At 39.4% G+C, this 16,235-nt stretch overlaps 1 protein-coding gene across 2 annotated transcripts in view; it reads left to right on the forward strand.

Annotated features, from left to right (window-relative positions):
- LOC122564524 (catenin beta-1) overlaps window positions 1-16,003 on the forward strand; it is a 37,371-nt gene extending 21,368 nt beyond the window's left edge. Inside the window, exons 2-16 of one of the 2 annotated variants that reach the window (XM_043719562.2) lie at window positions 4,264-4,321; window positions 5,888-6,115; window positions 6,729-6,982; window positions 7,242-7,480; window positions 7,910-8,111; window positions 8,189-8,333; window positions 8,418-8,521; window positions 8,904-9,242; window positions 10,248-10,406; window positions 10,486-10,605; window positions 12,196-12,346; window positions 13,065-13,186; window positions 13,358-13,418; window positions 14,964-15,163; window positions 15,318-16,003. In XM_043719562.2, the coding sequence (XP_043575497.1) occupies window positions 4,309-4,321; window positions 5,888-6,115; window positions 6,729-6,982; window positions 7,242-7,480; window positions 7,910-8,111; window positions 8,189-8,333; window positions 8,418-8,521; window positions 8,904-9,242; window positions 10,248-10,406; window positions 10,486-10,605; window positions 12,196-12,346; window positions 13,065-13,186; window positions 13,358-13,418; window positions 14,964-15,145 (2,319 nt within the window). In that variant the 5' untranslated portion in view covers window positions 4,264-4,308 and the 3' untranslated portion in view covers window positions 15,146-15,163; window positions 15,318-16,003. Of the gene's footprint in view, window positions 1-4,263; window positions 4,322-5,887; window positions 6,116-6,728; window positions 6,983-7,241; window positions 7,481-7,909; window positions 8,112-8,188; window positions 8,334-8,417; window positions 8,522-8,903; window positions 9,243-10,247; window positions 10,407-10,485; window positions 10,606-12,195; window positions 12,347-13,064; window positions 13,187-13,357; window positions 13,419-14,936; window positions 15,164-15,317 lie in introns of both variants that reach the window. The other variant, XM_043719561.2, reaches the window with a different exon arrangement.
- Window positions 16,004-16,235: the final 232 nt, after the last annotated feature.

Here is a 16,235-nt window from a genome sequence, read left to right on the forward strand (position 1 = left end):
TTTTGGGCATAAGCCCTTCAGGAACAACGTCGATTCTCCTCCTTTGTTGCCTGACCTGCTGCGCTTTTCCAGCAACACATTTTTCAGCTCTGATTTCCAGCATCTGCAGTCCTCACTTTCACCTAACATTTGAAATCCAGTTACTTTTTTTTTGAAAAGTTTTTATTTACAGTTGCAGTTGTTATGAATTTTTTTAGAGAAAAGCTAACTGCAGTTATGACTTTTGAGAGCTTGCCTTTATCTTGCTACCTGGGTTTCAGTTTCTCAAGCTTTAGAGATATAACGCTTCTAAGTAATAAGTCAAACTGAAGTATCCTTTTACCAACATGCTTAAGTTAGATACAGAATCAGACATTGAGTAAACAACATTTTTGTTTAGCAGGTTATTAATAATTGACATTAAACAGGCAGGTAGAGTTCAGATACACATCAGTCATAATTAAATAGGCAAGGTGTTGACCAGTCTGCTTTTGTTTGTGTGAATTCCACTGTATGATATGTTGCTGATGCTGTTGAGTTTCTGGTCATGTACCCTTTAATATATAAGGCTCATGTACCCTTATTCTCAGTATCCCTATTCAAACCATGTAGTTGTTAATCTCTTGTTTCAAGCCCTTGTGGCCTTCCACATTATTTAACCCAACAACACCTTTCATAGTGTCTTTAACATAGGAAAACAGTTCAAGACATTTTAAAGGACTCCCATCACATCAAATTTGACAGTCAGAAATTCAAACAGATTGTCCAATATCTTGATGAACTCTTTTTAAAAGATCGTCTTACAGGAAGAGAGGTGGAGAGAATTCCAGAGTCTCCAGGCCCAGTAGCTGAGGGCTCAATTAATGATTGTGCTTTAAATTCCAAACTGTTTAAGGCTACTATTGGCAGAACGTAGGTATCTTGGAAAGATTATTGGACTTGAAAAGGCTATAGATAAGAGTGAGGTAGTAGGATTTGAAAATGAGCATGATACAGGTTTTGGTGCAAGTTTAGCAAAAGTTCACTGAATGAATTCTGATTTATGCTTACAAAAAGATGAAATCCAATTCATGTTGGAATACTTAAATGTAGGGCTAACAAAAGACATTGATAAGGTTTCAGTAAAAGTTGAACTCTGGCAGGACAGTTGGTGTTACTGGCATGGAGATGGCGCAAATGTGTGGAGCCATGTTAGTAAACAGTGTGGATCATTATTAGACAATTCTGTGGAAGAGAGACGGAGTCAGTGGGCAACGGCACTAGTTTTGTGCCTTCCCGCAACTTAGACTCAGGAAATTTCTGCTTGCACCAAAACCTGTTCACTGTTATCCCTGCATTGCCTGTTAACTTTAAAATTGTGTTGCTTTTCTGCTGGAAGTGCATAACTGATCCATCAGCATAGAGGATCAGAAGGACCTTGATGTGCATGCGTGTCGGTCCCTTAAGGTAGCAGGACAGGTAGATGAAGTGATAAAGAAGGCATATATACTTGCCTTTATTAGCAGAGGCAAAGAGATTGAGAGCAGGGAGGTTATGCTGGAGCTATGTAAAACGTTGGTTAGCTCACAGGTAGTGTTGTGTGCAGTTCTGGAATCCACATTATAGGAGAGATGTGATCGCACCTGAGGCAATGCAGAGATGATTTACCAGGATATACCCTGCACTGGAGAGTTTGTAAAGAAAGATTGGAGAGAAGACACTATTTTCCCTGGACCAGAGGTGACTGGGGGGATCATAATTGAGATGCATGAAATTGAGGTTCATGGACAGGGTACACAGGAAGGAACTTTTTCCCAGGATGTTCAGAGGGGATGTGAGAACTTTTCTAGCAAATGGGAATCTGGAACTCGGGCATGCAAGGGTGGTAGAGGTCTGGGTGCAGTTGGCTCTGCTAGAATGCGTGCTGCTTCAATGTGAATTGACTGTGATGCGATTGAAAAATTTTGGTCATTATTTGTAGAACATGAACTTTCCTTACCTGTATTGGCTATAATGTGATTCCTCCCATTGGTTTAAGTGGTGCTGCTATTATTTTATCTTAATGTGGGATCGCACAGGAGTGGAACTATATCAGAACAGACTTTATATTCATGATGCCAAGGCATACAAGGCTATGGGCCATGTGCTGGTAAATTAGTTTAGAATAGCTAGGTGATTTTTGACTGGTGCAGGCTTGATGGGCCAAAGGGCCTTTTTATGTGGTGTAGGTCTCTGAGTAGACACAGCTGCTACAGGTTATTCCATTTGATGCCTCTTTAAATTGACTTTAATGACAAGTGAATATAGATGATGAATTCCCTGGGTGAAGTGGCCACTGATAAATTGGTAATCGCTATCTCGTTATTTGATTGAGGCATGTCTAGTTCTACTGTTCCAGAACTAGGGCAAGGGAAAAATCAGTCCGGTTTCTGTTTTGGATTACAACACAATTAATGTTTTGGAAAAGAGTGCATACATGAGCTGTGTGCCTCTGTGTATAGCCCTTTTACAAAAGCTCTCATTAAAAGCATTTGTTGGAAATAGTGCTTGGGTGTGGGATGATTCCTGACATCCATTTGAAAATAATGAATAAGGAAGAATTTGTTGGTGTATGGAAGCCAGCTCAATTTAACTCAGTGTGGAGTTGGAAAAGCACATCACTCCTGATGAAGGGCTTATGTCTGAAATGTCGACTCCTGCCCTTCGGATGCTGCCTGACCTGTTGTGCTTTTTCAGGGCCACACTTTTTGACTCTGATCTCCAGCATCTGCAGTCCTCCCTTTTCTCTCTGATTCCAGTCTACTGATAAATATTAGATCTCATCGTTGCCAAATATTGTACACTTATGGTTTTTGAATGTAAGTGCAACTCCCTATCGTTCACTTTGCAGCTCAGTTTTGAAAATTTCAGTTTGACCACCTGTTCAGATCCAGCACTTTTATCTTTTTTCAAAGTGAACTATGGCTGATTTATTACCCCATGCATTGTTTCAAACTCCAAAATAATCATTCTCCTGGGTAACTGCTGTCATTGAGAGCAGTTGCATCCATTGGAACAGCAATTGTCAAGATTCTTCAGTTTTTCTGTTGGTAGTTTCTTTATATATACTCGCTGAAAGGGTGGCATAAAATTTATTTTGAAGAATTGACTGCATGAAGAGTGAGTACAGCATTGCGTTATGTTACTGGACTAATAGCGGCCTTGATTAATGCCCCATGAAATTACTTAAATCCTGGTGGCCAGAGGCATTTAAAGTCAATTAATTAAAAATATACTAAAATGCTGAAACTACCAAGTTGTAATTTTAAAACCACACCTGGCTGTTCAGTGTCCTTTTTACGAAATCTATCATCCTTATCTTACCTGTTCTACCTATAACTCCAGATCCATAGCAGTGGGGCTTGACTCTTAGCCATCTTTGAAATAGCCTAAAACTATTCAGTTGTAGAACAATAAACTGGGAGCCTCAAATCCCAATTACAAGAAAATAAGTTTGAGATTGGTCTAATAGTTGGGTGTTCGAACAGACTTTTAGTGGATTTCTTCTGCAAGGTTACCATGAAATAAATAGGGCTCTTCTATAAAAGGGAGTTTTTGTCACTAATATGATGACGTATCCAGAGCTAATTATCCCTCATGGTCAAATCATGGCATTAATCAGCAGATGAGATCATGGTACATTCCGAGCACTGTTGCCCTGTGACAACAGTTTCCAATAAATGTACAAGTTATCTTGTTATATATTAAGGTGAATTTGACAACAATAGAATTTAAGGTAGTTGTCATTCTGCAAGGTGCATGTCCCTTTGCACCTTATTCACCGCACAACAGAAAACTTTGACAGATTTTACGTATTGAAGGTCTTTCTAACTCAAGTTTTGGGCATGCCTCATGGTAGTTCAGAAAGATTCTATGAAAGGGAATTTTTGCTGACCTGATAACATAGCATTGTTGGGCTGTATACTTTATAGAACTGAAGTTGACATGTATGTCGTTAATCTCAAAACTTTGCCCAAAGTGCAGTCTGAATTTGGAGATGACAGGAGCTTCTAATGTGTTTACCCAAAGCCTAATTTGAAGTAACAGTGAAGTTTTGAGCATTGCAAGAATGTTAGGTTATAGCTTTTAGTTTATAGTTTAATAAAGTGACATGGAATAATACCCTAAAATGATTGTTTATTTCACTTAGCCTCAAGTGTTAGTATATTCCATGAATCCTAATTATGCTAATTGACAATTTTAACATGGTTTTAATTAAAAGCATTGCTAATTTTGATTGAGTTTAATCTGTTTTCTTGATTTTAGGTGTTGGAGGCTAAGCAACCATTTCTGCTGAATTGAGCTGAAAAGATGACTACCTCAGGTGCAGTACTTGGCTTTCATTCTCTTAGCTCACTGACTCAGATGTTCAGCACTCTTCCACACTTAACACAGATGAAGTGGGGTTTCTACTTACATATTAGTGTATTTGAACTGAACGTTTCTATTGTTGCTTCACATCCTCCGTGTACTCATTAATAATTTTTGGTTAATTTGGAGATTAAAACCGTTTGGAGTGTGATGTTTCCTGGGTAACTGGTTCAGATTGTAGGCAGGAATGCTATTTCAGACTGTTACTCCACCCACATTCAGAATACTGATCTTGGCAAGGTAATGAGTGTTACACAGCCAAAAGTAGCACAGTGAATATTTTATTCTAATGTTGAAACGTTTCTGTTCCTTGTTAAGAATTTTGAAGAACTACTGGAGTGCTTGCGTCCAGTCCTCTCAAACCACTACTCTAGAGAGAGATTGGTCAAAAAAAGTGGATTCGTTGACACCTGTCTAGTTCATCGGATTGCTAAGTATATCCATTTGGCAGAGAATTACAGAGCACCATCAGTTTGCCATGTGCTGGTATACTTAGTAATTTGTCTGTTGTCGAACGAGCTCTAATGAGGCTGGTTTAGAAGCAGTTTGTCCAGAGAATGGTTTAGATGAACTTGCAGTATGAAGTACTGCAATGTATTCTGTTCAGTGTCGCATGTTTTCAAATTGAAGGAAATCACCAACTTGTATTTATAATTTTTCCTATGGCAAAATAACGCAAAGGAATACACAAAGCTGTTATTGGGGATAAAATTAGTCTAAAGTGAAGGGCCAAGGTAAATGGCTGAAGGCTGGTGGGTAATGGGAAGTGTGTCATGAGCAAAGTGTCTGTGGCAGAGTTCTGTAGACCCAAGTGCAGAATTACAGTGGTATGTTTATTGGATTGTGAATGAGGTTTCAGGCACCACTTCACGGTGACACAAGTGATGGAAAGGCAGGACTTATTGTGGGAAGGCCTGTGTGCAATAGTTTTGAATGACTGTTAAAACATAAAACATTAAGTTGGGTGGAAAATAGGAGGCTGCTGAGAAGTACAGAATAGTTGAGTCTAAAGATGAAATAAACATAGATGACTTGTCAGTGGCTTACTGGCATGGCAAAATCTGGTGATGCTGTGGAGTTGGAAATAGGTGGTTTTTATGAAGAAATATGTGGATTTAGAAGTTCAGACCAGGGTTGAATGGGATGTGAGTTGGCAGGTGATGTAGTTGGCTCCAGTCAAGGAATGTAATTGAATGGTAGCAAATGAATGAGTTAGCGGCAGTGTATAAAATGAAACTGGTGTCAAACAATGAATTGGATAATGCGGACTGATTAGACAAGGGAAGTAGAAGCATATGTAATCAGAGGAAAGTCGCCCAAAATATCACCAAGGACCAAAGGAAAGATGAAGGCCGGGTCCGTTCTTGACTTGAGACAGTAATAAGGTGGGAGAGGTGAAAAAGCTGAGGGTGGGTTCTAATCAGTTGGGTAAGAATCAGAAGTTACATGTCTTGGAATAAATTAATGCACCTTAAAGGCTCATTTCCTGTCACTTTTTTTTTCTCTTCCCTGATAATAGCTGATTTGATGGAACTGGACATGGCCATGGAGCCAGATCGTAAAGCCCAGGTCAGTCACTGGCAGCAGCAGTCATATTTGGATTCAGGCATTCACTCTGGAGCCACAACTACTGCCCCTTCGCTGAGTGGAAAAGGCAACCCAGAAGAGGAAGAAGTGGATACCAGTCAAGTGTTGTATGAATGGGAGCAAGGTTTCTCTCAGTCTTTCACACCAGAGCAAGTAACTGGTTAGTCTGATTTTCAAGTATTTCAATAATTTTACAAACTTCGCTTGGACTCCAGTTAGAATGTATTAGTAGTTAATAAATGTGTGCTGCAAAATAACCAGGATGCTATTTTTTTTCTCTACATGTATATAAAAGAATGAACCCACCCTTAATGCTCTTCATTCACAAACCTTAGAAGTAGTCTTGAGTTTTTATTCTTAGCAAATGGGCTTTGCTAGCAAGGTCAGCATTTGTTGCCTATCTCTGATTACCCTTGAGCAGTGAATTGCTCGGCCAGTTCAAAGTCAGTGATATTGTATGGGCCAAGCTAACAACAGGTTTTCTTTCCTGAAGGACAAGAGTGAACTTGACTTCTTACAACAATCTTGTTGACCAACATTGAGGCTAGCAGTTTTAAAATTCAGGAGTTATTAATTGAAATTAAACCCCACCATCCTCAATGGTGGAATTTGAGCTCATGCCCATTAGTCTAGAACTCTACTAATTGTGATTTAACCATTATACAGTTATTGTCTCTGATTGCACTAACATTCATGAATCGTTAGATTAGTGATTTTTTTTTTCTGTGCAATTTCTTTGCATTATTTTCCTGTATATCTATCTTGTTTATTAGATATTGATGGGCAATATGCTATGACCAGGGCCCAACGGGTTCGTGCTGCAATGTTTCCTGAAACACTGGATGAAGGAATGCAGATCCCGTCAACACAGTTTGATGCTGCACATCCAACCAATGTTCAGCGTCTGGCTGAGCCATCTCAGATGCTGAAGCATGCTGTTGTTAACCTAATCAACTATCAGGATGATGCAGAACTGGCTACCCGTGCTATTCCAGAACTGACAAAACTACTCAATGATGAGGACCAGGTACTTTCATAATACAACTTTAAATGTTTTGAATATCAATTGTTTTTTCATAGTCATGAGATTTATTGCTTAAATATTTAGTAGATCTCTCAGGCATGGGATTTTAGTGATTGCAGCCATTCAACATTTGATAAAGCTTGGTGTTGTTTTAGAAATTTCTACCTATAATGAGAATGTAAAGCTTTGCAACCTTGACATCTCCAGGTTCAATATTCTGTACAAACATATTTCTATTCTCACTTCCCCATTTCTGGTTTAGGTTGTTGTAAACAAAGCTGCTGTGATGGTTCATCAGCTGTCAAAAAAAGAAGCCTCCCGCCATGCCATTATGCGCTCTCCTCAGATGGTATCAGCCATTGTCCGTACCATGCAGAACACCAATGATGTAGAGACTGCACGCTGCACTGCAGGAACTCTACATAACCTCTCTCACCATCGTGAAGGATTGTTGGCTATCTTCAAATCAGGAGGCATCCCTGCCCTGGTGAAAATGCTTGGGTGGGTATTAAGACTTTGGATTGGTGTCATTTTATATCTGCAATTTGAGTTCGTTTGTTAACTCATGGTGTTTCTCTGTTCCTCAGAGGTGCCCAGAACTGCTCAACTAACTCTGTTGAGCAACACCATGGAAGTGATGGGACATTGTTTGTGCCTGAGATTCTCTGCAGGCAAAAGAGTAGAGGTCAACTGCTAGTACATTGGGGAAGAAATCAGAGCATCAGTTTGTTTGACCAAAATTTCCTCATGGCTGATTGTATTTTGTTAAAGAAAGATGCTAATCACCATAGCTTTATGATGGGTTGAACTTTCATTCGCAATTTGATACTTTTAGTAGTTGAATCTGGAAGATTTACTTCACAGTTGGATTTCGCAGCATTTAATTAGGTGTATGTTTAATAGTGAATCAATTTCCTCTAACTTACGTAGGTCTCCAGTGGATTCTGTTCTGTTCTATGCCATAACAACCCTTCACAACCTGTTATTGCACCAGGAAGGAGCCAAGATGGCAGTGCGTCTAGCTGGTGGACTGCAGAAAATGGTTGCCTTGTTAAATAAAACCAATGTCAAATTTTTGGCCATCACAACAGATTGTCTTCAGATACTGGCATATGGCAACCAAGAAAGCAAAGTAAGTGATTTGTATAAATAAATCTTGCAACCAATTCTGTTTGCTTCATTTGTACTAAAAGGACTTGTGTTCTCTAGTTGATCATTTTGGCAAGTGGAGGGCCTCAGGCACTTGTCAATATCATGAGGACCTATACTTATGAGAAATTGTTGTGGACCACCAGCCGTGTGCTGAAAGTGCTGTCTGTTTGCTCCAGTAATAAACCTGCAATAGTGGAAGCTGGTGAGTACTTGTTTCTTTCTGACGATCATCCTGTTGACTTCAGATCAATGGACAAATTCTAAATTACCTTTCACTATTTTTCAGGTGGGATGCAGGCTCTTGGACTGCACCTTACAGATCCAAGTCAGCGACTTGTTCAGAATTGTCTTTGGACCCTGAGAAACCTGTCAGATGCTGCAACTAAGCAGGTAATTATTTGTTAATTTTCGTGAGTGGGGGATAATAGAGAGAAATGTACTAAACCTGAGGGGGAAGTGTGTGGAAAACACTCACCATGTTGTCATGTAACAATTCTTTTAATTGAATCCTTTTCAAAACTCTGCTAGTCCATTCTTTGAATGAATGAATAGATACATATTTTAACAATGATTTGGCCATGCTTGTTTGGAGTATCAGCAATGTCTAACTTGTTCTGATTGGATTTGGAATAGAATAACTGATTTTATTAGTGTGTTGGCATTCACTGCTTGCATCAGATTTGCTTATTTTATATGTTGATTCAAAGTGCAATGAGCATCCTATTCATTTATTTTGGGCACTTTTTAAGCACTGCTTTCTTTTCTACTTTAGGAGGGAATGGAAGGTCTGCTAGGAACTCTTGTGCAGCTTCTGGGGTCAGATGATATTAATGTTGTGACATGCGCAGCAGGTATCCTGTCTAACCTGACGTGTAACAACTACAAGAACAAGATGATGGTCTGCCAGGTTGGTGGTATTGAGGCTTTGGTGCGCACTGTCCTCCGAGCTGGTGACAGAGAAGACATCACTGAACCTGCTATTTGTGCTCTACGCCATTTAACAAGCAGGCATCAGGATGCAGAAATGGCTCAAAATGCCGTTCGTCTCCACTATGGGCTACCTGTTGTGGTTAAGCTCCTGCACCCACCGTCACATTGGCCTTTGATTAAGGTAATACTGCAGGACATCTTTTCCATTGAGCTGAAGTTGGTAATGGGTATGAAAAATTATGAACTACTGTTTTGTTCTGCTCCTTCAGTTATCCCTGTTCTTTTTAAAAAAAAATATGCATTTGTCATATATTAAAAGTTTATTTATTTTTAATGAGTTTGCACACTTAAAGCTCTCAGTAGATTGCAGATTTTCCTTCTCCTTGTCATCTTCTCATTTTGTGCTCTTGCTGGACCTTAGCATACCTTGTATCGTGTTTTTTGGTAATTATTTTTCCTGTTAAGAACAGTAAGTATTAAATTCCTCTGCACAGCAGTCTTATGACTGTGCAGCAGGATAATTCATTAGGAAATCTGGTGGTCATCCTAACCTTTAAGCAGTTCCTGAAGCTGTCTGTGACTGGATTGAAGTGTGTATTTTCTGGCTGATTTAGTACATCCAGTCAGTGAGACAGGATGTGGTCTGCTGGGGGTTCACTGAAAAATCCTTTTCATGGTATGGCAAGTGTTTGTCTTCCAACATTTTAGGAAATCTGTTTAATGCAAAACAAATTGTTTATTGTAACTTTAAGCATGTCTTTGGCTGATTTTCTTCTGAATATTGCTCCTGCGATATAGAAAACTAGCTTCCATCGTGAGTTCAAAATGTAAATATTTCCTTTAAGCTGGCTAAGATGCTAGATGACCATATGCAGCTCAAAGGATTGTGTGCATGTTGGCCCCTTTTAATTATTGGGTATGAAGACTCGTCAAAATCATTAAGGGGGCTGTATTGAAAAATAAAAGAACATTGTCTTGTGCCTTTCAAATTTATAACACAATTCCAGTGATAGTTCAGGAATAAAACTGAATTCTTTGAAACAGCTGTTTATTTTTTGCATTCCCCCATGGGTTTTGTTGGCCAGTATTTGTTTCCCATTCCTAATTGGCCTTGAATATTAAAGGATTTATGAGAGTATAATCAGTCTGGACTACAAGCACTTATAATGAATTCTGTGTTTATTAGGCTACTGTTGGTCTCATCCGCAATCTGGCCTTGTGTCCAGCTAACCATGCTCCACTTCGTGAGCAAGGTGCCATTCCAAGATTGGTTCAGTTGTTGGTTAGAGCACATCAAGACACCCAGCGTCGTACATCAATGGGAGGCACACAGCAGCAGTTTGTGGTAAGTTTTTTCTGGAATATCTTTAATAGTGAAATTAGAGTGAAAAATCTGCATCTTAAATCCGCCCTAATTTTGCTAGGAGGGAGTGCGAATGGAGGAAATTGTGGAAGGCTGCACAGGAGCCCTTCATATTCTTGCACGTGATGTTCACAACCGGATTGTTATCAGAGGACTCAATACCATTCCATTATTTGTCCAGGTAAGCTGTTTTTGTGTCTGATTCTTGTTCTTCCCTATTATTTTATGGATCAACAAAACCTTCTGGCACTTTGCCCAACTGGCCATTATAATTCCCTATGAGAGCTGTTTGTGTACATTTGACTGGGGAGCGAAGGAGGGCTGGAGAAAGATGAGTTGTTAAAGACAATGCTGAGCTCAACCTGATTGTCTCCTCGAATGATGATCCAACCTCTGTTCTGTCCTTTCTGGTAACTGTTGCTCCAGAGTAGTGTGGAGTTGAGTAGTTTTGGCCAATATGTTTCTTTAACCCAAGCTGCCTGACATCAGTTAATTCAGCACTGACATACAATTAAACCTATAGCCTTTCTGATCTGTATGGCTCAGCTATGTATGTGTAAACGTACTGAATCTTTAGGTAGCTGATGTACCCATCTCGTGTTAAATTGGCTGTTTTGAATTCTGTTTCATTCTAATTGTCCTTTGGTTAGGGGTGTAAACAGGAAACCAATAACTATTGCAATGAGCCTGTCTTAATACCATGATGCATCTGTGCTCCCTCCTTGGAGTGCTCATCTATGTAAGGCTATCAAAGCAACTTCATTTCAATAGCTGAAGAATTTGCTAAACTTGGTCACAAATTGCAGCAGCCACAATTAGAAACGCTGCCTTTCCTGAACTGTTAAGAGAATTAGCTATCACCACTGGAGCCTACTGACTTCAGTTATTAACAGCAATATGAAAATTAAACCTCTTTGACATCATGTTAGTACTCTACTTATGAGCATGGTCTTCTTGTTTCCCGTACCCTGAAGTCTAGACATAAAGATCTGCATTTCAGTAACACTGTTCATGACCATGGGAGGTCCCAATGCATTTAACCAGTTTAGTTCCTTTGAAGTATGGTTCCTATCGTAATGTAGAAAATGTAGCAGCCATTTTTGTACAGATGAAGTTCTGAGCTGAAATGTGGTTATGGCAAGTGAGTCTCTTTTAGTATGTACATTTAAGAGACCGGTAATACCCACCCCACTGCAGATAATTCCCCTGCTGTTCTTTGGAGTTCTACCATGGGATATTTTATGCATACCTGAGAGAGGACCTGACCAGATCATCTCTTAATGAGAAGATTAAAAACAACCCAGCTAATTAAGGTAAAAACAAGGACTGCAGATGCTGGAAACCAGAGTCTAGATTGGAGTGGTGCTGGAAAAACACAGCAGGTCAGGCAGCATCCGAGTAGAGGAAAATCGACGTTTCGGGCAAAATTCCTGATGAAGGGCTTTTGTCTGAAACATCGATTTTCCTGCTCCCAGAATCTAGACCCAGCTAAATAAGCCCTTTGTATGTAACTGGCACTTGTTTGAGAAAGTGAAAGAAGTATCACAAGAAATTGCTTCTGTGCCTACCTTGTAGCTAGAAATGATTTCTATGTTTGACTGCTTATTTGTATCTAACAGAATAAATGGTGACCTCCTGTGACAGTTGGTAATATTTGGGAAATGGCTATCAAAATTGTTTATAAATTAGAATCTAAACTTCATTCCTATATCAGGTACAATGGAGTTTTTTAATAACATGCGAAGGCTTAGTACTAAACTTTCTCTTGTAGCTACTGTACTCTCCAATTGAGAATATCCAACGGGTGGCTGCTGGTGTACTGTGTGAATTGGCTCAGGATAAGGAAGCAGCTGAAGCTATTGAGGCTGAAGGGGCCACAGCACCTCTCACGGAGCTGCTACACTCGAGAAACGAAGGTGTTGGTGAGTATACTTTTGAGTAATAGGTGATGCCTAACGCAACTTGCCTGTTGGAAAACGACTGCAACCTATTGAGCCACTCTGATATATAATTTATGTGCAGAAGCTGCAGGAATTTCACAAATTTAACTGGTATTGTAACCTTCGAATGTGTTCCTCTGCACTATTTCCTGGACCATGTTAAATTCCATGTCACGATCTCTGACCAATGCCAGTGGAGCCAAGTACAATGTGGCCATCAATTGATCAAGCTTGTAATGACGCTAAAGTAAGATTTTGGGTTGTGCACTTCCTAAAATTAAGGCAAGGAATTACCAATTTAATCAAAACAGGAGATACCGAGCAATTCTGGCACAATCTGTGGACACGACAACAATTTGTCTTGGATCCATGACCACCTCTCAGAACCTGAAATGTTAACTGTTTTGTTCTGCACAGATGTGCTGAGGGTATCCAGTATTTTTGTTTGCATTCCAGTCAGCATCTGTAGCATTCTACATTTGATGACCTAGCACTTGGCCAATATGGAGTATGAAGACTATCTTTTCATTCTTGGCTCGCTCTTAAATTAGATCTACGTTCTCCTGGTTTCTTTGTACAGATCGCAAGTGTGTGTGCGCATGGGAACGACTTTTTGAAACTGACATTTGGAGATTGTGTTGAGCATATTAAATGGGATAAAAGATTAAGTCATAACTAAGTCTAACTTGTGTTTATATAGCTACCTATGCTGCAGCGGTATTGTTCCGGATGTCTGAAGACAAACCACAGGATTACAAAAAACGTCTCTCGGTTGAGCTTACTAGCTCACTGTTCAGAACTGAGCCTATGACATGGAACGAGGTAAGCTTACTCAGGACAGACTGCGCATGCATCAGTGGTTTTTTTGCTGTATTTAAATATTTAAATTTAAAGTTAATATTTTATGTCCTGATTTAAGATTCCCCATTGTTAGTTTGCAGTTGCCACTGAAATGGCAAATATAACCATTTTTCAAAACTTTATTGTAAACAGGCAGGAGATCTCGGAATTGACATAGGAGGCCAAGGTGAACCTCTTGGATACCGTCCAGATGGTATGTCTACTTTATCCTAGCTTTTGGTATAATTTACTATCGGAAAGAAATTAGATGTTTCTCTCAGCTGTTCAAACAAATTGCTACAGCTCAGTTTTACATTGGTATGTGATCTTTCAATGCTACCTTAATCTAGATGAGCTACAAATTATTTCCTTTCACTCCTGAAGTAGTTTTGTATTCACTTCATGTGACCTATAGTTCAAAATGGAAGATGATATGACATCTCACTCATGACTGGCTTAAAAACTGAAAGTGCTGTTGTGCCTGGAAAGCAGTAGCAGATTGAGTCACTGTAATGGTAACTTCCAAACACTTCACCAGAATGCAAACACTCGAGGATGCTAAGAAATGGAAAATACAGCATTGTAGTCTGATGTGTTTAGGACAGTCACAAGATTATATCTGAGCAGTGGAGGGGCACCAAATTGCCCATCATCTTGCAGCACCTAATGCTTGAATATAAAGATGTTTTACAATATTTGGCCGGCTGCACAGTCAGTCAGTGGTTTGTACTGCTGTCTCTCAGTGCCACGGGCATGGGTTTGTTCCCAGCCTTGGGTGACTGTCAATTTGCAAGTTCTCCGTGTCAGCATCGGTTTTTGCTGGGTGCTGCATTTTCCCCACAATATGAAGATAAATTAGGTGGATTGCACATGCTAAATTGCACCATGGTGTCCAGAGGTGACAGGCTAGGTGGATGCATGGTAAATGCATGATGGGTTGAATGGCCTCTTTCTGCACTGTAGGGATTCTGTGGTCTAAGCTATCCTGCTAGAATTTTTATCGTTGACTATGTATTCAAATCTTTTGGCTGATATGAGGCAATCAGGCTTCCATTAAAAGCTTCAATTTAAATTTATCCTTATTAAATGCTGAGCACTTAATTTTGGAAGTGATAACATACTGGTGTTCATGGGGAACAGATGGCTCAATCTTTATTGAAAGTTTTTTTATCAGTTGAAAGCTTTGTCTTCAAAAATGGATTTCTAAGTCAGTTATATCTGAAATGTATGACGCTTTAATGGTTTTAGAAATGGCTAAAAGGTTACTTGAAATTCCTGACCTTGAGCTAATGAGCTGTCTTTACCGTCATTGTGATTAGCACAAATTTTCATATTTATTTGTAAGAGCAATTCTTGGTCTTTGACTAATTTACCTTGGCTGCCTCCCCTGAATGTAGCTTGTATAGTTTATTTCATCACTGATATCCTGCAGACAACATTGTGCCTTATGTCTGTGCAGCCTCTTTAGAAAAGAAAGGGCTTTTTATTTGAACAGTGCAGTAACTGTTGAGTAATGAATGTGGCCTCGGCCTTTCATGCTTTTCAACTTTGCATTGCTGTTTTAAAAACTGGAGAATATGCATATGTTCTTTCACTTTTTTGATGGATGCTGTTTTAATGTCTCTTGTTTGTTCTTATTTTTATCCCCCTTTTTCTGCTGTTCTTCCACAACCCCTCCAAACATTTAATCCATTTTCCTTTTTGCATGCCTACCATCATTCTGTGAATATAGATCCTAGCTTTCGCTCTTACCATCCAGGTGGATATGGACAAGACACCATGGGTATTGACCCAATGATGGAGCATGATATGGGTGGTCACCACCCTGGTGCCGAGTACCCAGTTGATGGGCTGCCAGACCTTGGACATGCCCAGGACTTGATGGACGGGCTTCCCCCAGGTGACAGTAATCAGCTGGCCTGGTTTGATACAGACTTGTAAATAGAATCTGCATAATAGGTATGAACATCATTTAGGGTGATTTGTTATGCATTGTTAGCTAACTTGGGACCATTGCAATTTCCACTTGCACTTGTGGTCAAACTTTTACCTAAATTGACATTTGAATCATTTGACTTTCTGCTTCAGTAAATTTTTTCTTTTCTTCCTGCAGTTGTACTGTCTGAATGAACTTGCGTTGTGATTGGCCTGTAGAATTGCTGAGAGGGCTCGAGGGGTGGGCTAGTTTCTCAGAAAGTGCCTGACACTAACAAAAAGCTGAGTTTCCTGTGGGAACAATCAAAGTAAACTTTTTGTTCTGGTCCGTTTGGTCGAAGAGTAACGGAGGGAATGGATTTGAAAATGGCTGCCTACTTTTGAAGAATGCTGAAGATGGATCAAGAGATGGAACTTATTAAAAACTCTAGCCTTGCCTGTTAACTTTTTTATTATTTTTTTTAAATTTCTGTAACGGTACTGACGTAGCTTGCTTTGAAGTAGAATAGAACAGTAAATGATATTCCTTAACATAGTATTGTAGTGTTAAGTTATAGTGGCAATGTTATAGCCGTTCTTGATTTTTAATAACTGAAGTAATTGTGTAGAGCACTAATTCATATAGATTTAATTGTATTCTGAAGTGTAACACTGTGTAGCTTTTGTATAAAAATGTGAAATTAGATGAAAGTCCACTTGCAGTTACTTTTAATACGTTGAGAAATGCAAGCAGGTGAAATGAAACGTGTTTGATCTATATTGCTTCATTCTAGGATTTCTGGGAGGGCTAAATAGAACTGTCTTTTCTGCAATGGTTGTAATAGTTTGAGAGGACACTCCTCCACCCCTCCTTAAACCACCCCCCCCCCCCCCCCCCCCAAAAAAAAGCTATTGTATCCTGCAACGCAGATGCTTAATGGAAATATGCGGTTGTAGAAACAGAATTAAACTGGACTTATTTCATTTTTTGTGTGTGACTTACTTACTAGACCACCAATATTAAGTTTATATGTAGTTTAAGGAATTGATGACTCTTACGTAATTTCAAATATGTATAAGTTGATTGAATAAAAAAAGTTGAAAACTCCCAAAATCT

This window comes from Chiloscyllium plagiosum, unplaced genomic scaffold (genome assembly GCF_037043375.1).
Source record: "Chiloscyllium plagiosum isolate Xiang-an unplaced genomic scaffold, Cpla_swu_hap1 HiC_scaffold_34, whole genome shotgun sequence".
In the NCBI taxonomy this organism is placed as follows: Eukaryota; Metazoa; Chordata; class Chondrichthyes; order Orectolobiformes; family Hemiscylliidae; genus Chiloscyllium; species Chiloscyllium plagiosum.